Source organism: Scyliorhinus torazame, chromosome 10, assembly GCF_047496885.1.
Source record: "Scyliorhinus torazame isolate Kashiwa2021f chromosome 10, sScyTor2.1, whole genome shotgun sequence".
Classification (NCBI taxonomy): Eukaryota; Metazoa; Chordata; class Chondrichthyes; order Carcharhiniformes; family Scyliorhinidae; genus Scyliorhinus; species Scyliorhinus torazame.
The window spans coordinates 133,594,822-133,614,569 of NC_092716.1; the positions used below are offsets into that span (position 1 = coordinate 133,594,822).

A 19,748-nucleotide genomic window follows, 5' to 3' on the forward strand; every position below is an offset into this window, starting at 1 on the left:
TAGGTTAAGGAGCTTGGCGGTGTGGAGGAAATGTTGGAGGTTTGCATCATGGTCCTGCTGGTCATGGCCGCAGATGGTGACATTATCCAGACACGGGAACGTGGCCCGCAGCCCGTACTGGTCAACCATTCGGTCCATCTCCCGTTGGAAGACCGAGACTCCATTGGTGACGCCGAAGGGGACCCTGAGGAAGTGGCAGAGGTGGCCATCTGCCTCGAAGGCAGTGTATTGGCGGTCCTCCGGGCGGATGGGGAGCTGGTGGTACGCGGACTTCAAGTCAATAGTGGAGAAGACTCGGTACTGCGCAATCTGATTGACCATGTCAGATATGCGGGGGAAAGGGTACGCATCGAGCTGCGTGTACCGGTTGATGGTCTGACTGTAGTCGATGACCATCCGGTGCTTCTCCCCAGTTTTGACGACCACCACTTGGGCTCTCCAGGGGCTAGTACTGGCCTCTATGCTCCCTTCCCGCAGGAGTCGCTGGACCTCCGACCTGATAAAGGCTCTGTCCCGAGCACTGTATTGTCTGCTCCGAGTGGCGACGGGCTTACAGTCCGGGGTGAGGTTAGCAAAGAGCGGGAGTGGGGCGACCTTAAGGGTCGAGAGGCTACAGATGGTGAGAGGGGGCAGGGGTCCATCGAACTCCAAGGTAAGACTTTTGAGGTGACATTGGATAGCTAGACCTAGTAGTAGGGCAGCGCAGAGTTGGGGGAGGACGTAGGGCTTGAAATGTTTGTACTCAACGCCCCGTACTGTAAGGGTTGCGACACAGTACCCACGGACTTCCACGAAATGTGATCCGGAAGCCAGGGAGATTTTCAGGGTCGCGGGTAAAATTGGGAGGGAGCAGCGCCGCACCGTATCTGGGTGAATGAAACTTTGTGTGCTCCCGGAGTCGAAGAGGCAAGTTGTCTCGTAGCCAATGATCCGGACGGCCATCATGGATTTAGTGAGGTGATGAGGTCGAGATTGGTCGAGGGAGATGGAGGCGAGCTTCAGAAGGTGGGTGGGATGATCGAGGGTAGCGGAGGCCAGCGTACGATCTGGTGAGCAGGGGTTCCGGGAGGCGGCAGGGTGATTCCAAGATGGCGGCCCCCACGGGTCGCACATGGCGGGTGGCGTCGAAGATGGCGGCCAAGATGGCGGCCCGCACGTGGCAGGTGGCGTCGAAGATGGCGGCCCCCAAGGGTCGCACGTGGCGGATGACGTGGAAGATGGGGGCGGTCCCTACGATCTACACGCAGCGCTGCTCGGTTTAGAAACAGGTCAGGCCTGGCAGACTTTAGAGAAGTGGCCCTTCTTTCCGCACCCGTTGCAGATCGCGCTCCTCGCTGGGTAGCGTTGCCTGGGGAGCTTACTCTGGCCACAGAAATAACAATTCGGGCCTCCGGAGTTAGCAGGTCGCTGCGCGGCACAGGCTTGCGACGCAACTGGGTCGGGTGATGGCAGCGCCCACGACGTCCACGAGGGTGCCGCGTGGTCGGAGGTGTAGGCATCCATGTTATGGAAGGCCACTTCCAACGAGTCTGAGAGCTGTACTGTGTCTTGGAGGTCGCGTGTACCCCCTTCTAGTAGGCGCTGGCGGATGTAATTAGATTTTATGCCTGTGACATAGGCGTCCTGGATCAGCAATTCGGTGTGCTTGACAGCCGATACCGCCTTACAACTGCAGTTCCGGCTGAGTACCCGCAAGGCGCGCAGAAATTCAGCTTGCGATTCTCCGAGGCGCTGTCGCCTCGTGGCAAGGAGATGCCTAGCGTACACCTCATTGACTTCCTTAACATACTGCCCCTTCAACAGCGTTATCACATCCTCAAACAAGGTAGCGTCTCTGATAAGAAGGAAAACTTGTGGGCTCACCCGGGAGTTGAGGACTCGCAGCTTGTGGGTCTCAGCGACGGCGGTGGCGGAGGAATCAATGTAAGATTCAAAGCAGTTTAGCCAGTGTTCAAACGTGGCAGTGGCGTTGGCTTCTTGGGGGTCCAGCTCCAGGTGATCAGGCATGTGTGATGGATCCATCTTAAAATTTTAGCTGATTAAATTGATGTACCATCAATGACGACAGACGAGAGTCGGAAGAGTAAACTGTGGCTTTAATCATCAAAAAGCCACCTGCTGGCAGCCGGTCCCGCCCAAGGGGCGGAGCCAGCAGGGACAAACCTGAACAGGCGCCGGAATGTGGCGACTAGGGGCTTTTCACAGTAACTTCATTACAGTGTTAATGTAGGTGCTGGCAACATTCATGCCACGTGGAAAATAAATATTTCCCAATCGGGTTTTCTGTGCCATTCGATGGCATGCCAGGGACCGGGGCAGGATATAATCTTTCGGACAGAGAATTGTGGGACTTGTGGAATACGAGCTTCCCCGCTAGTGGGCGGAGCTCCATTAACTGGGACTCATAGAAATTGCCTCATAAAAGCCGGCCCACACTAGGACCGGCGTGAACGATATCAGCCACAATGTGGCCTTTCGTTCTGTTGTCAAATTAAACTTCTTTTGGATGTACCTTTTCTTGGGCCTCCTGAACTTGTTTTTTTCTTGGATATGAGGCTGCCAGTACTTTTGCAGGAGCCACTTACTGAATCTTTAACCCCAAAACAAAAGGGTGTTAATTTTGGGAGCACAAGAATACTTTGTCTCATGCGTAACCTTTAACCAATGTGGTGATATGCATCACTGTAAATACACAAGGGGTTAATGTAGGTACACTGCAACTAGGTAAACACTAGAGGGAGCACCAGAGACATCATGACACACAGACATTCAACCAATAGGTTAGTAAAATAGGACACGACCAATGGGCAGTCAAGACACACCCAGAGGTGACAATACCACAAGGGGGCTTACCCATATAAAAGGACAGGGCACACATGCTCTTTCTCTTTCCATAGGTGACATTCAGAGAGACAGGGGCAGATCAGAAGCATCACACCCACATGTGGATTAGAGCAGACTGGCTAGTTAGATTGAGTTACTATAGCAAGATTAGCAGGAGAGTTGAACTCAAAGTAGGAGAATTTTAACGTTCAATAAATGTGTTAAACCTATCTCCAAGTCTGAACCTTCCTTTGTCAGAGTATACATCAAGGAAGCAGCTTATGCTACATGAAGCATAACACAACAACCAACATCCCCCAAAGTAGATTATTTCATCATTTATCTGATTTATATATCTTGCTATATTAAAACTGGCTGCTAATTTCCTACATGAGCAGAGCAACACTTTGCTGATTTGACAGCTCAGCCGCCTCCCGTCATGCCCCGCGCCTTTGCCCAGCACAAAGATGGCGACGGCCGCAGCAACACTCAGCACTTTCTAGCACCACGTGATTCATTCAGGTCAAACGGGTGAAGCTTGGTGCCGCAGATTCGACAGAGACCAGAAGTGGGTTTAGTTGAAGGTGGTGGAGGCTGTGCCAGGCAGGGCCGGGTAATGCTGTTCCGATGAGAATTCCGCTGCCGACAGCCGTCCGGATCAACGGGGCCCAGTGATAGTGCGGCTGCGCGGCGGGAGTGGTGAAAGTGCGAACCGGAATGGAAAATAACAACAACAACGGCGGCGGCGGCAGGAAAATGGCGTCTTTGAACGACAGATCCGTGTGGGATGAGGTAGAGGTGAGAGTGATCGAGGAGGGAATAGAGAGGGGGGAGAGATAGAGAGAGAGGGGGGAATCGAGAGGGAGGAGTGATATTTGGGGGGGGGGGGATAGAGAGGAGAGATAGAAGGAGGAGAGAGAGATAGATAGAGGAGAGAGATGAGGAGAGATAGATGGAGAAAATAGAGAGAGGAGAGATGGAGGGAGGAGAGAGAGAAAAAGTAGAGGAGAGAGATAGAGGGAAAGGAGAGAGAAAAATAGAGGGAGAGGGTAGAGAGAAAATAGAGTGAGGAGACATTGAAGGCGAGAGGAGAGTGGGATGAGGGAGGGGAGTGAGGAGAAGAAAGAAAATAGAGAGATGGGGGAGAATGAGGGAAAGGATAAGGGGATGGAAAGAATAAAGGGAGGGAAGGCTTTGCGGGTGAGGGGGAAGGGGGGAGAGAGCCTCTCCATGGCTCGTCTCCTTGCCCCATGTCTTTTCCACACTGATGGTCTGTTTAATTTTGCAGGATGGAATTGGTGAAGAGGTGCTTAAAATGTCCACTGAGGAGATTGTTCAGCGAACACGACTGCTGGACAGTGAGATTAAGGTAAACTCATGTCTCGATCGGTAGATGAAAGCAGTTTTGGTGCTACATGTTGGAGTGTTGAGGCCCCTCTGCTACCCACAGTCTGTGCTTAGTAACTGACCAAAATGGGACAATTGGTGCTGGTGCCCCAGGATTAGATGATATTTGTCCCGTTGATTTCATGTCACCTATTAAAAATTGCCAATGGATTGCCTGAGGTGATGGTCAAGCGGGGCTGTTTCTGCTTTCCACAGTTTAAAAAAAATATTTTTAGTCCAAACAAGATTTTCATTGTAGCAACAACAATACAACAAGTCCCAACCCCATATTATTCCTAAAGTGCGCCCAACCAGTCCTCCCAATTCTCCCCTGCCCCCCCCCCCCTCGCCCGCCATAAAGAAAACTAAACCTTGACCAAGCTAAAAGACTCCCCCCACCCCCCTCATCTAACTGCTGACGAACCTGTCCACCGAGCCCCTCATAGTACACTTTATCTTCTCCAGGTGCAACAATTCCATCAGGTCCGCCACCCAAGCCGAGGCCTTGTGTCGCACTGGGAACCTCCACCCAAGCAGAACTTGTCTTCGGGCTATTAGCGAAGCGAAGGCCAAGGTATCTGACCTCGTCCCCAACCGGAGCACCGGTGAGTCCAGTACTCCAGAAATGGTCACCAACGGGCACGGCTCCAGTTGAACATCCAAATTCCCTGACATTTGTATCAAAAAAGGAGAACCAGAAACTAACAAGCTTGGGGCAAGACCAAAACATATGCATGTGATGCACTGATCCCCTTGAGCACCTATCCTCCATCCCCGAGAAGAACCCACTTATACGGGCCTGAGTCAGGTGCGCCCTGTGCACCACCTTGAACTGGATCAGGCTTAACTTCGCACATGAGGAGGTGAATTTGACCCTGTGAAGAGCCTCACTCCACACTCCCACTCCCTCTTCATCTCTTCCTAGGATGCCTGCTCCATCACCAACATCTGCCCATAGACATCTAAAATCTTATCCTCACTCAGTCAGCCTTGGACAGGACCCTGTCCATAAGTGAAGGTGATGGTACCAGGGAAACTCCTTTCATAAAAAATTGGGCACCTGCAAGTATCTAAATATACTCCCACTCGGGAGCTGGAACTTATCTAACACCTCGACTAGGCTGACAAACCTACTTTACAGAAACAAGTCCCTAAGCCTCTCCAACCCCTCCCTCCGTCTCCCATGCCCTTAACAGCCATGCTAAGACAGACGGCATAAACCTATTGTGCCGGAAAATCAGAGCCAGCAGTGACCTGGGGCTCAGTTTTAAAATGCTGCCTAAACTGATTCCAAATTCTAAAGTGGCCATCACCATCGGCCTCCAAGAGAATCTAGCAGGGGAAAATGGAAGTGGTGCTATAACCAAGGCTCTCAGACTAAACCCTATGCACAAAACCTCCATCTGCCCCCATATAGAGTCCAGATCTGTGTACCAACATCGCACCTTATTAATATTTGCCACCAAGTAATAGCATAACAGATTAGGTAATGCCAACCATCCGACTGCCTATCCCTTTTTAAAAATGTTTTTATTAAGGCATTTATTTCGATATATATATATATATCATCAAACACAACCAAAAAGAGAAGAAACAGGAAATCTTATAACAAATAGATAACCAACACCTGCGCTCCCCACTCTCCCTGCTGTTCCCTCCACCCACTCAGCTTCCTTTTTTTAAACCTCCAAATCCCCCCCCCCCCCCCTCTCCCCCCCCCCCCCCCCCCCCCCCCCCTCCCTCCCCCTGCTGACAATTATTCCCCTGCTGACAAAGAGGCAAAGGCTAACACGTCGGCCTCTCTCCCCGCCCACACCTATCCTCCATCCCCTCAAAGAACTGCTCATTCTGGTCACTGTCATATGCGCCCTGTGGACTACTTTAAATTAGATGAGGCTAAGCCTAGCACACAAAAAGGTTGCATTCACACTTCTCAGAGCCTCCTCCCATAGCCCGGCCTCCAGCATTCTCCCCAGCTCTTCCTTCCACTTCCGCTTACTGTGGGCGGCATGGTAGCACAGTGGGTAGCACTGTTGCTTCACAGCTCCAGGGTCCCAGGTTCGATTCCCGGCTTGGGACACTGTGTGGAGTCTGCACCTTTCCCCTGTCTGCGTGGGTTTCCTCCGGATGTTCCGGTTTCCTCCTGCAAGTCCCGAAAGACATGCTGTTAGGTAATTTGGACATTCTGAATTCTCCCTCAGTGTATCCGAACAGGCGCCGGAGTGTGGTGACTAGGGGCTTTTCACAGTAACTTTATTTTAGTGTTAATGTAAGCCTACTTGTGACAATAAAGATTATTTTTAAAAACTCCTCCTATCGGCGCGCTCTCCCAGTCTATTAACTCTTTTTAATCTCCGACACCCTGCCACCACCACCCTCTGTTTTCGACACTCCCGCCACTTTCCCCACACCTTCAGGGCCGCCACCACTACCCGGCTTGTGGAGTACCTGGCCGGCGAGAACGTCAGAGGCGCTGTCAACAGTGCCCCCAAGCTAGTGCCCTGACACGAGGCTGCCTCCATTCACTCCCATACCGACCCCTCCCCCACTACCCACTTCCTTACCGTGGCTATTTTTGCTGCCCAATAATAGTTCATTAAATCTGTCACGGCCAGGGCAGCACGGCGGTGCCGTGGTTAGCACTGCTGCCTCACAACGCCGAGGTTCGATCCCGGCTCTGGGACGCTGCCTGTATGGAATTTGCACATTCTCCCCGTGTTTGCGTGGGTTTCGCCCCCACAACCCAAAAGATGTGCAGGGTAGGTGGATTGGCCATATCTTTTTATTAATACAGTAAAAATATATACAAGGCCCAATGGTGCAAGCACTAATTTTGTGTTGGGGAATCAGGGTACCCTCCCCTCTACTAACATATGGAGAGGGGCTGGGAATGATACTCTGATTATTAAAACAGTTCACAACACAGTTGTACAAAAAAACAAATGATACAAGCACTAAACTTTGTGCTGGAGAGACCAGATACTCTCGCCTCTGTACCAACAGAATGGAAAGGAAGGGGGTGGTGGGGAGAGAGGGAAAAGGATGGTGGTAGGGAGGACCCAATAGGACACTGCCTAAACTATCTACGGAGGCAGAAAAACAAAAGAACCTTCAATTATGATGTGTCAGATTACAGGAGTACCCCAGAGGGGGCGACAGAGTGTCAGGCACAAGTGAGCCCTGCACCCCACTGCAGAGAGCCTCATGTGCATCCTCCACTCCCGACACTGGGCAGCTGACAGCCTTCGGACAGTTGCCCTCCGGGCCCGAATCCTCCACCACACTTGAGTGCGGCGGGTGACACGAGCCCACCGACCAACCCAAGGCCTGCCTTGATCCCGCCACCGGGATCATCGTCAGACGGGATCTCCTCGGGCTCCTCCCGGGCCAGCGGGAGACGGTGGTGCAGGTGCCTGTTCCGCCCCCGCCGCCTGGTCACCAGAAGGCCCCAAAACTAACTCCGGAAACAGTTCCGGGATGATGGCAGAGGTGCCCGAAGACAGCGGTTGGGACAGAGGGTCTTCCAAACTATAACCCGCTAAGAAGCAGGGGGTTATCGCTGACCCCCTCCCCTGAGAAATTAAACAAGTCCGGGGTGCTAAATTTTACTGGGTGGAATGGGCCTTCTAGGGTCCCGTCTGACCCCGAAGCACCCTGCTCAGGTGAGACAGCGGCAGCTGCTGGGATTTCCTCACTATCCCCCGCCTCTTTTCTTTCGGGGACTGGGAATGACATCTCTGGAAAAGAACCTGGAGTGACGCCATTGGCAAGAATCATGATAAATTGCCCCTTAATTGGAAAAAATGAATTGGGTACTCTAAATTAAAAAATAATAATTTGGCAAGGCCAGCCCGCCCCTCCCACGCCCCTGCTCCATCAGCACTTTCTTCACCCGAGGGACGTTCCCCACCCACACAAACATAGAACATACAGTGCAGAAGGAGGCCATTCGGCCCATCAAGTCTGCACCGACCCACTTAAGTCCCCACTTCCACCCTATCCCCGCAACCCAATAACCCCATCTAACCTTTTTTGGACACTAAGGGCAATTTAGCATGGCCAATCCAGAGCACCCGGAGGAAACCCACGCAGACACGGGGAGAACGTGCAGACTCCGCACAGACAGTGACCCAGCGGGGAATCAAACCTGGGACCCAGGCACTGTGAAGGTACTGTGCTAACCACTTGTGCTACCGTGCTGCCCAAGATCAACAAATTGCTCTTCCTAAAAAAGGCCTTTGAAATAAAAATCGGAAGGTTTTGAAACACAAATAAAAACCTAGGGAGTACCGCCATCTTCACGGACTGCACCTGTCCTGCCAACAGGAACACGTCGCACATCCTAAAATTCCCCTTCATTTGGTCCACCAACCGAGCCAAATTCAATTTATGTAATTGCTCCCATCCCCGCGCCACCTGGATGGCCAGATACTTGAAACTCGCCCCCACTATCTTAAACAGCAGCTCCCCCAACCTTCTTACCTGCCGCCTCGCCTGGTCGGGAAGACCTTGCTCGTCCCCATGTTTAACGCATGCCCCGAGAACCGTCCGAATTCCACCAAATGTCCGTGATACTTCCAATACTTTCCAATGGGCCCGATATGTAGAGCAACAGGTCGTCTGCATATAACGAGACTCTGTGCTCCATCTCTCCCCCCGCACTATCCCCTGCCAACTCCTTGATGCTCTAAGCGGCATTGCCAGTGGCTCTATCGCCAAGGCAAAGAGCAATGGGGAGAGCGGGCAACCCTGCCTCGTCCCATGATGCAGCCTAAAATACTCCAAACTCACCAGATTCGTCTTTACACATGCCTTCGGTGCCTAATATAACAGCCAGACCAAGTCCACAAACCCCTACCTGAACCCAAACCACCCCAGTACCCCCCACACATATTCCCATTCTACCCGATCAAATGCCTTCGCCGTATCCATAGTGACCGCCATCTCCACCTTCCGCTCCTCCGATGGCATCATTATAACATTCAACAAACGGCTGACGTTAGCCGACAGATGTGTCCCCTTAACAAACCTCGTCTGGTCTTCCCCTACCACCCCCGGCACACAGTCCTCAATCTGCGAGGCCAAGATCTTAGCCAACAACTTGACGTCTATATTTAGCGGTGATATCGGGCGGTAAGGCCCGCACTGCTCCGGATCTTTATCCCTCTTCAAAATTAAAGATATTGAGGCTTGCGATAACGTGGGGGGTAGCTCCCCCTCTCCCTCGCCTCATTGAATGCCCTTACCAGCACGGGCCCCAGGTCTCCCAGAAACCTTTAATAAAATTATACCGTGAAGCCACCTGGGTCCAGGGACTTCCCTGCCTGCATCACCCCATGCCCTCCATCACTTCCACCAGTCCAACGTGTGCTCCCAACCCCTTTACCAATCCCTCCTCCACCTTGAGGAACTCCAGCCTGTCCAGGAATCGCCGCATTCCCTCCCCCTGGTCAGGAGCTCTGATTTATAAAGCCTCCTATAAAACTCCTCAAATACCCCATTTACCCCCACCAAGTCCAATACCACTCCACCCCTACCGTCCTTCACCCTTCCAATCTCCCTCGCCGCCTCCTGCTTCCTGAGCTGACGGGCCAGCATCCTACTAGCCTTCTCCCCCATATTCATACACTGCCCCTTAGGCCCTCCGCAACTGCCCTACTGCCTTCCCCATGAACACCAGCCCGAACTCCATCTGAAGCTTCTGCCTCTGCTTCAACAATCCTGCCTCGGGGGCCACCGAATATCTCCTGCCAACCTTGCCATCTCTGCTCGCTCGCTCCGCCCCGTGCGTCCAGATCGATATGAACTCCTCCTTAACCACTGCCTTGAGCGCCTCCCACAATGTGGTGGCCGAGAACTCCCCTGTGTCATTGAGTTCCATATGCCCCCGAATGGTGGCCCTCAGCCGCTCACAGAACTCCTCATCCGCCAGCAACCCTGCGTCCAGCACTGCCCCTCCCAATCCACTTGCAAGTACACCCAATGCGGCGCGTGGTCTGACACCACGATCGCCAAGTACCTAGAGTCAATCACCCCGCCAATAATGTCTTGCCTCCCACAAAAAAAATCAATCTGAGAGTACACCCTGTGCACATGGGAGAAGTATGAAAACTTCTTCGCCCTCGGCCTCCCAAACCTTCACGGGTTGTGTGTCTACCCCCCCCCCACCGCCGCCGCCACCACCACCACATGTGGTCTATGAATCCCTTTAGCTCCACCTCAAACGCCACCTGTTTATTTGCCAGCACCGCCATCCCCCTCATCTTCATGTCTAATCCCGAATAAAAGAATTGCCCTACGCACCCTTTCCTTAGTCTTGCTTGATCCCCGCTTTTAAAGAAGTGTGTTTCTTGTAAAAAAAGGCCACATCCGCCTTCAAGCTCCTCAGGTGCGTGAAAACACGCAACCATTTAACTGGCCCATTCATTCCCCTCATGTTCCATATGACCAGCCTGGTCGGAGGGCACCCCGCCTCCCTCCCCTGCCGATCAAGCATGCCCCTCCTTAGGCCAGCCCGTGCTCCGCGTCCACTGTCACCACTCCCTCCCATGCTATGCCCCAGCAACGGAACATTTGTCAGTGACTCCCCCCTTCCCTTAAACAAAACAACTACCCCCCCCACCTCTGCCTTCCCGTTAACTAGCCCACCCAGCTATGCTTGCAGCCCCCGCCCAAGGTGCCTAAGCCGCCTACCCCTGCTGAGTCACCCCCCCCCCCCCCCCTGCTCACACACCTACCAAGCAACAGTGCAACAAGAAATAAAAAAGGTGCACTCACCTTCAATCGCGACAAAACATCTCGAAGGAGAAAAGTTCTCCCAACAACTAACAAAAACAAAGATCTAAGAAAAAACATACCAAAAATACATCCATTTCCTCAAATCTTCTCCTGTCAGTCCATTGTCCCTCGCAAACTCCATTGCCCCCTCTGGTGTTCCAAAATAGTGCTCTCGGCTATTAAAGGTCACCCAGAGGTGGGCCGGGTACAACATCCCAAACCTCACCCCCTTTTTAAAGAGGGCAGCCTTGATCCAGTTAAACCTGGCTCACCTCTGCCAGTGAGTACAGGGATGTCTTGCTGCAATTATAGAGGACCTTGGTGAGGCCACATCTGGAATATTGTGTGCAGTTTTGGTCTCCTTATCTGAGGACTGATGTTCTTGTTATAGAGGGAGTGCAGCAAAGGTTTACCAGACAGATTCCTGGGATGGCGGGACTGATGCATGAGAGATTGAATTGGTTAGGATTGTATCCACGGAGTTCCAAAAAATTAGTGTGGGAATCTCATAGAAACCGATAAAATTCCAACAGGGCGAGACAGGGTGCAGGAAGGATGTTCCCGATGGTCGGTGTGTCCAGAACTAGGGGTCAGTCTGAGGATACGGGGTAGACCATTTAGGACAAAAATGAGGAGAACTTTCTTCACCCAGAGTGGTGAGCCTGTGGAATTTGTTATCACAGGAAGTATTTGAGGCTAAACCATTAAGATATAGCACTTAAGACAGGAAGGGATCAAAGGATATGGGGGGAAAGTGACTGGTGTACGAGGACACCCAGGTCTCTTGTACATTCCACCCCATCTAATTTATGGCCATTCAGATAATAGCCTGCCATCTTGTTTTTGCTACCAATGTGAATAACTTTGCATTTATCCAAATTATACTCCATCTGCCATTCAGTTGCCCACTACTCAACTTGTCCAAATCATGCTGCAGGATCTCTGCATCCTCCTCACAGCTCACCCTCCCACACAACTTGGTGTCATCTGCAAATTTGGAGATTTTACATTTTGTTCCTTCATCTAAATAATTAATATACATTGTGACTAGCTGGGGCCCTATTACCAATCCCTGCAGTACCCCACTAGTCACTCTGCTTGCCAATTTGAAAACGATCCGTTAATTCCTATTCTTTGTTTCCTGTTTGCCAACTAGTTTTCTATCCATCTCAATACACTATCCCTAATCCCATGCGCTTTAATTTTACACGCTAATCTCTTATGCAGGACTTTGTCAAAAACCTTGTGAAAGTCACAAATAAACCACATCCTCTGGCTCCCCCTCGATTTGTCAAGGATAATTTCCCCTTCATAAATCCATGCTGACTCTGTCTGATCATGTCACTGTTTTCTAAGTGCCCTGCTTTAAAATCTTTGATCATGGATTCTAAAATTTTTCTCCACTGCTGATGTCAGGCTTACTGGTCTATAATCCCCCGTTTTCTTTCTACCTCACTGTTTAAATAGTGGAGTTGCATTAGTTACCCGCCAATTTGCAGGAACTGTTCTATAGAATCCTGGAAGGTGACCACCAATGCATCCATTATTTCTAGAGCCACTTCTTTAAGTACTCTGGGACAGAGATTATCGGGCCCTAGGGATTTATCAGCCTTCAATTCTAAGAGTTCCCCCAACACCATTTCTCTATTAATATTGAACGCCTTGAGTTTCTCCCTCTCACTAAACCCTGTGTTCCCAACATTTCTGGCATCTGATTTGTGTCCCCATTTGTGAAGACAGAACCAAAGTATCTGATTTGTTGCTCAGTCATTTATTTGTCCCATATTATACATTCCCCTGTTTCTGACTGTAAAGGGACCTACACCAATCTTTTTCTCTTCACGTACCGAGAGAAACTTTTACAGTCAGTTTTTATGTTCCCTACTTGTACTTTATTTTCTCCTTCTTAATCAATACCTTGGTCCTTGTTTGCTGAATTCTAAACTGCTCCAAATCCTCAGACCTGTTGTCTTCTTGGCCAATCTGTATGCTTCTTTGGATGGAATACTATCTCTAATTTCCCTTGTAAACCATGGATTCGCCACCTTTCCCAGTTTACTCCTGTGCCAGACAGGAATAAACAATTGTTGCAGTTCCCCCATGCGCTCTTTGAATGTTTTGCATTGCCTATCCACTGTCATCTCTTAAGTAACATTCACCAATCGATCAAAGTCAACTCACCCCTCATACCATCGTAGTTTCCTTTATTAAGATTCAGGACCTGAATCTCAGAATCAACTACTTCACTCTCCATCTTGATGAAAAATATTATGGTCACTTATCCTCAAGGGGTCTCGCACAATTGGATAGCCAATGATTCCGTTCTCCTTACACGTTACCCAGTCTAGGATGGCCTGCTGTCCAGTTGATTTCTCAGCGTATTGGTCCAGAAAACCATCCTGTATACATTGCAGGAATTCCTCCTCTATGGTGCTGTGCCTAATTTGATTTGCTCAATCTATATGCAGATTAAATTACCCATAAATTCCTTTATCGCATGCTCTCTAATTTCCTGTTTAATGTCATTCCCAACATCACTGAAGTTTGGGGGTCTATATACGACGCCCATTAATGTTTTTTTCCCCCTGGTGTTTCTCAGCTCTATCCATACAGATTCCACATTTTCGGATCTATTATCCTTCCTCATTATTGTGTTAATTTCCTCTTTAACCAGCAATGCCACTCCACCTTTTTCTTTTTGTCTGACCTTCCTAAATACTGAATATCCCTGGACATTCGGTTCCCATCCCTAGTCACCCTGCAGCCATATCTCTAGTATCTTGATTATATCACACCCGTTCACATTTATTTCCATGATTAGTTCATTTGCTTCATTGTGAATGCTCCATGCGTTAAGGCTCAAAGCCTGTAAGCTCGTCTTTTGAACATTAATTGTTTTGTAGTCAATATTTTCCACTCTGCCCCTGTTTGAATCTGGCCCTTGGTTTAAGAACATAAGAACTAGGAGCAGGAGTAGGCCATCTGGCCCCTCGAGCCTGCTCCGCCATTCAATGAGATCATGGCTGATCTTTTGTGGACTCGGCTCCACTTTCCGGCCCGAACACCATAACCCTTAATCCCTTTATTCTTCAAAAAACATTTATCTTAAAGACATTTAATGAAGGAGCCTCAACTGCTTCACTGGGCAAGAAATTCCATTGGTTCACAACCCTTTGAGTGAAGAGGTTGCTCCTAAACTCAGTCCTAATTCTCTGCCTATCACTTTTCTTATTCCTCTTTCTGTCTTTTGTTTTTGCCCTTGTTTCCTCCTCTTCTGACTCCTTGCATTGGTTCCTAACTTCCTGCCATTTTAGTTTAAACCCTCCCCAACCACCCGAACAACCCTAAACCCAATGGACATGAGGGAAAAAAAGAAAACTCCTTATTCCTTGGAAACTTAAACCTCCACGGGTCTACACTGTACCCCCTCCATCTGTTCCATCAACACCAATAACTCCTTTGCCACCCCGATGAACTCCGAGACTTGGGACTCGACCTATCCAATCTAGGATCCAAAACACAATTGAATTCTCTTTTCCGCCCCCCCCCCAACATGATTAGCTGATGTGAATCAATATCTAGAATAGATGCCAGCACGTTATTAATGAATGCCGTGTCATCCCAATTTGGTGCATACACATTGGCCAACATTGACATTCCCGCCAATGACCTATTGCTGATTGCGTACATCCACCTGGGTCTGCCAATATGTTACCCACAGAAAAGGCCACACGCTCTTATTTATCAACACAGCGGCCCCCGCGCCCTACCATCAAACCCCGAGTGATATACCTGCCTCACCCATCCCTTCTGCAACCTTGTTTTATCCTTAATTTTCAAATGGGTCTCCTGTAAAAAAAAAACAACACAACCGCCTTCAAACTTCTCAAGTGCGCACAAAAACCCAGCACCATTTTACTGGACCATTTAACCCCCTCACATTTCAAGTTATCAACTGGATCGGGTGTCGTCCCCCCCCCCCCCCAGAATCAGCCATACCCTAACCCTGTGAAGCAATCCAGCAGTGCCTCAAGATGGCCACCACATCCCAATAAAGCCAGTCCAAAAACAAAGGAATCATCACAGTCAACCTCCCTTCTGCCCTCCCTCTTCCCCCTCCCAACCTCATCCCATCCTGAAGACCAAACCAACAAAAGAACAGAAGCCCAAACAAAATAGAAACAAAAAGCCTTTAAAAAGACCACCCCCATAGTCACAAACTCGGACATCTCCTCTTCTCTGCTTCCGCTAACCAGCTATACTGCTAGCAGGGTGACCCCCCCGTGTAGAAATCAAACAGTATATCAACGATCAACCCCCGCCCCAGAACACTAGAGGAAAAACAACACCCTTTCCCAAAAGGAAAACTTAACAGTCCAATATACAAACCCCAACTACGCCCAAAATGACGACCCACCAACAAACCCAGGCACAATCCCAAGCCGCCGCCCCCCCCCCCCCATTAACAAAAATTCTCCAAAAGATACACATACAGATGAACTTAAGAATGAACAAACAACAAACTCCATAGTCCTCAAGCACTTTAATTCACCCCAGTCCATGCTCCTTGGCAAACTCGCATTCTCTGGTGCATCAAAATAATAGTCTCTGTCATTGAAGTCACCTGGAGACCAAACTTCACATTGCTCTTGTACAGAGTGACCATGGCCTTATTAAATGTCGCATGCCCTCTCAGCACCTAGCGATCCTTAAGTTTTTCCGCCTGGGAAATGAAATGAAAATGAAAATCGCTTATTGTCATAAGTAGGCTTCAAATGAAGTTACTGTGAAAAGCCCCTAGTCACCACATTCCAGCGCCTGTTCGGGGAGGCTGGTACGGGAACTGAACCGTGCTGCTGGCCTGCCTTGGTCTGCTCTTCTGCATAAGACATGGGAGCAGAATTAGGCCATTCAGCACATCGAGTCTGCTTCGCCATTCAATCAGGGCTGATTTGTTTCTCATCCCCCAATTTCCTGCCTTTTCCCCATAACCCCTGATCCCCTTATTGATCAAGAACCTATCTATCTGTCTTTAAGACACTCAATGATTTGGCCTCCACAGCCTTTTGCGACAATGAGTTCCACAGATTCACCACCCTCTGAAGAAATTGCTCCTCATCTCCGTTTTCGGTCTGAGACTGTACCCTCGGGTTCTAGTTTCTCCTACAAGTGGAAACATCCTCTCCACGTCCACTCTATCCAGGCCTCTCCGTATCATGTAAGTTTCAATAAAGCCAACAAGAACAGACCCAGAGTCCTCAACTGCTCCTCATATGATAAGCACTTCATTCCAGGGATCATTGTTGTGAACCTCCTCTGGAACCTTTCCAAGGCCAACACAGCCTTCCTTCGATATGGGGACCAAAACTGCTCACAATACTCCAAATGGGGCCTGACCAGAGCCTTATACAGCCTCAGAAATATATCCCAGCTCTCATATTCTAGCCCTCTCGACATGAATGCTAACATTGTATTTGCCTTCCTAACAGCCGACTGAACCTGCAAGTTAACCTTAAGAAAATCTTGAACTAGGACTCCTAAGTCCCTTTGTGCATCTGATTTCCTAAGCCTTTTACCATTTAGAAAATAGTCTATGCTCCATTCTTCCTACCAAAGTGCATAACCTCACACTTTTCCACATTGTATTCCACCTGCCACTTTGCCCACTCTCCTAGCCGTCCAAGTCCTTCTGCACTCCTCCTGCTTCCTCAATACTATCTATTACTCTGCATATCTTTATATCATCTGCAAATTTAGCAACAATGCCTTCAGTTCCTTCTTCCAAATCATCAATCTTTACATTTAGCACTCTCTGCTTATCATAGTTTATCATAAAAATTACAGTGCAGAAGGAGGCCATTCGGCCCATCAAGTCTGAACCAGCCATTGGAAAGAGCACCCCACTTAGGCCCACGTCTCCACCCTATCCCCATAACCCAGTAACCCCACCCAACCTTTTTGGACACAGAGCAATTTATCATGGCCAATCCACCTAACTTGCACATCTTTGGACTGTGGAAGGAAACCGGAGTACCCGGAGGAAACCTACGCAGACACTGGGAGAACGTGCAGACTCCGCACAGACGGAGTCTGTGACCCAAGCCGGGCATCGAACCTGGGACCCTGGAGCTGTGAAGCAACTGTGCTAACGACTGTGCTACCGTGCTGCCCTTAAGCCAGCACCTCTGCTCCTCAGCCAGCACCACAATCTCTGCCTGCAGGGAGAGAATCCGATCACTGTGGTGAGAGAGCGCTGCCTCCACCTTATGTATCGTTGCTCCATGTACCTCTATCCGCCGGGCCATCTTGTTCATGGCTGACCAAAGTGGCGCCAAAGCCCCCTCCACCGCCTTCTCCAGATCCTTAGTGACCACCTGCTGCTGCTACTTAAATTTGTCGGTCAAGAAGCTAACAAACTTGTCAATTGTCCACTGAGGGGCCACCAGCTCAGCAGAAGCTGCCACCATGTTTTCCCCCGTCCTGCTTAGACTCAAATTGTTGAGCCTGACGACTTGCTCGACTTCTGCTTTGTGCTGCTGTTACCATTTACTCGAAGGAATGGGTCTTATTCCATGAAACTACACCAATTTCCTCCAATCACCCATAAATCGGGCAAAATGGGCCAAAAACCAAGTACCCTGGCGGGAGCCACTGTTTGTGCGACTGCTCACACCATAGCCGCCAAGGGAAGACTTGCTTTCCACAGTTAAACAGCCCACCAATACTACCATTCCAGGTTGACATGTGCAATGGTTACAGGTAGTCGAGGATGAATGGTTCACCCATGATCCCAAGATCACAGTGGTTCTCCCATGATTGTGAATTGACTGAGTTGTGCAAATTTGTTGTTGTTCTGTGTTCATTACACGTGATGGCCAGTCTGCGTGTATGGTGCTTTCTGTGGATTTGACAGAAACTTGCTCCCCAGTATGTAGATTGTCCGACCAGAGGGGAGGCCATATTGGATTTGGTACTTGGTAATGAACCAGGGCAAGTGATAGATTTGTTAGTGGGAGAGCATTTTGGAGATAGTGACCACAATTCTGTGACTTTCACTTTAGTAATGGAGAGGGATAGGTGCGTGCAACAGGGCAAGGTTTACAATTGGGGGAAGGGTAAATACGATGTTGTCAGACAAGAATTGAAGTGCATAAGTTGGGAACATCGGCTGTCAGGGAAGGACACAAGTGAAATGTGGAACTTGTTCAAGGAACAGGTACTACATGTCCTTGATATGTATGTCCCTGTTAGGCAGGGAAGAGATGGTCGAGTGAGGGAACCATGGTTGACGAGAGGTTGAATGTCTTGTTAAGAGGAAGAAGGAGACTTATGTAAGGCTGAGGAAACGAGGTTCAGACAGGGCGCTGGAGGGATACAAGATAGCCAGGATGGAACTGAAGAAAGGGATTAGGAGAGCTAAGAGAGGGCATGAACAATCTTTGGCGGGTAGGATCAAGGAAAACCCCAAGGCCTTTTACACATATGTGAGAAATATGAGAATGACTAGAGCGAGGGTAGGTCCGATTAAGGACAGTAGCGGGAGATTGTGTATGGAGTCTGAAGAGATAGGAGAGGTCTTGAACGAGTACTTTTCTTATGTATTTACAAATGAGAGGGGCCATATAGTTGGAGAGGACAGTGTGAAATAGACTGGAAAGCTCGAGGAAATACTTGATAGGAAGGAAGATGTGTTGGGCATTTTGAAAAACTTGAGGATAGACAAGTCCCCTGGGCCTGACGGGATATATCCAAGGATTCTATGGGAAGCAAGAGATGAAATTGCAGAGCCGTTGGCAATGATCTTTTCGTCCTCACTGTCAACAGGGATGGTACCAGGGGATTGGAGAGTGGCGAATGTCGTGCCCCTGTTCAAAAAAGGGACTAGGGATAACCCTGGGAATTACAGGCCAGTAAGTCTTACTTCGGTGGTAGGCAAAGTAATGGAAAGGGTACTGAAGGATAGGATTTCTGAGCATCTGGAAAGACACTGCTTGATTAGGGATAGTCAGCACGGATTTGTGAGGGGTAGGTCTTGCCTTACAAGTCTTATTGAATTCTGTGAGGAGGTGACCAAGCATGTCAATGAAGGTAAAGCAGTGGATGTAGTGTACATGGATTTTAGTAAGGCATTTGATAAGGCTTATGCAGAAAGTAAGGAGGCATGGGATAGTGGGAAATTTGGCCAGTTGGATAACGAATTGGCTAACCGATAGAAGTCAGAGAGTGGTGGTGGATGGCAAATATTCAGCCTGGATCCCAGTTACCAGTGGCGTACCGCAGGGATCAGTTCTGGGTCCTCTGCTGTTTGTGATTTTCATTAATGACTTGGATGAGGGAGTTGAAGGGTGGGTCAGTAAATTTGTAGACTATACGAAGATTGGTCGAGTTGTGGATAGTGAGGAGGGCTGTTGTCGGCTGCAAAGAGACATAGATAGGATGCAGAGCTGGGCTGAGAAGTGGCAGGTGGAGTTTAACCCTGAAAAGTGTGAGGTTGTCCATTTTGGAAGGACAAATATGAATGCGGAATACAGGGTTAACGGTAGAGTTCTTGGCAATGTGGAGGAGCAGAGAGATCTTGGGGTCTATGTTCATACATCTTTGAAAGTTGCCACTCAAGTGGATAGAGCTGTGAAGAAGGCCTATGGTGTGCTAGCGTTCATTAACAGAGGGATTGAATTTAAGAGCCGTGAGGTGATGATGCAGCTGTACAAAACTTTGGTAAGGTCGCATTTGGAGTACTGTGTACAGTTCTGGTCGCCTCA

At 49.4% G+C, this 19,748-nt stretch overlaps 1 protein-coding gene across 2 annotated transcripts in view; it reads left to right on the forward strand.

Moving 5' to 3' along the window:
• Positions 1-3,381: 3,381 nt before the first annotated feature.
• psmc3 (proteasome 26S subunit, ATPase 3) overlaps positions 3,382-19,748 on the forward strand; it is a 46,584-nt gene continuing 30,217 nt past the window's right edge. Inside the window, exons 1-2 of one of the 2 annotated variants that reach the window (XM_072518769.1) lie at positions 3,382-3,615; positions 4,112-4,192. In XM_072518769.1, coding sequence (XP_072374870.1) covers positions 3,541-3,615; positions 4,112-4,192 — 156 coding nt within the window. In that variant the 5' untranslated portion in view covers positions 3,382-3,540. Of the gene's footprint in view, positions 3,622-4,111; positions 4,193-19,748 lie in introns of both variants that reach the window. The other variant, XM_072518768.1, reaches the window with a different exon arrangement.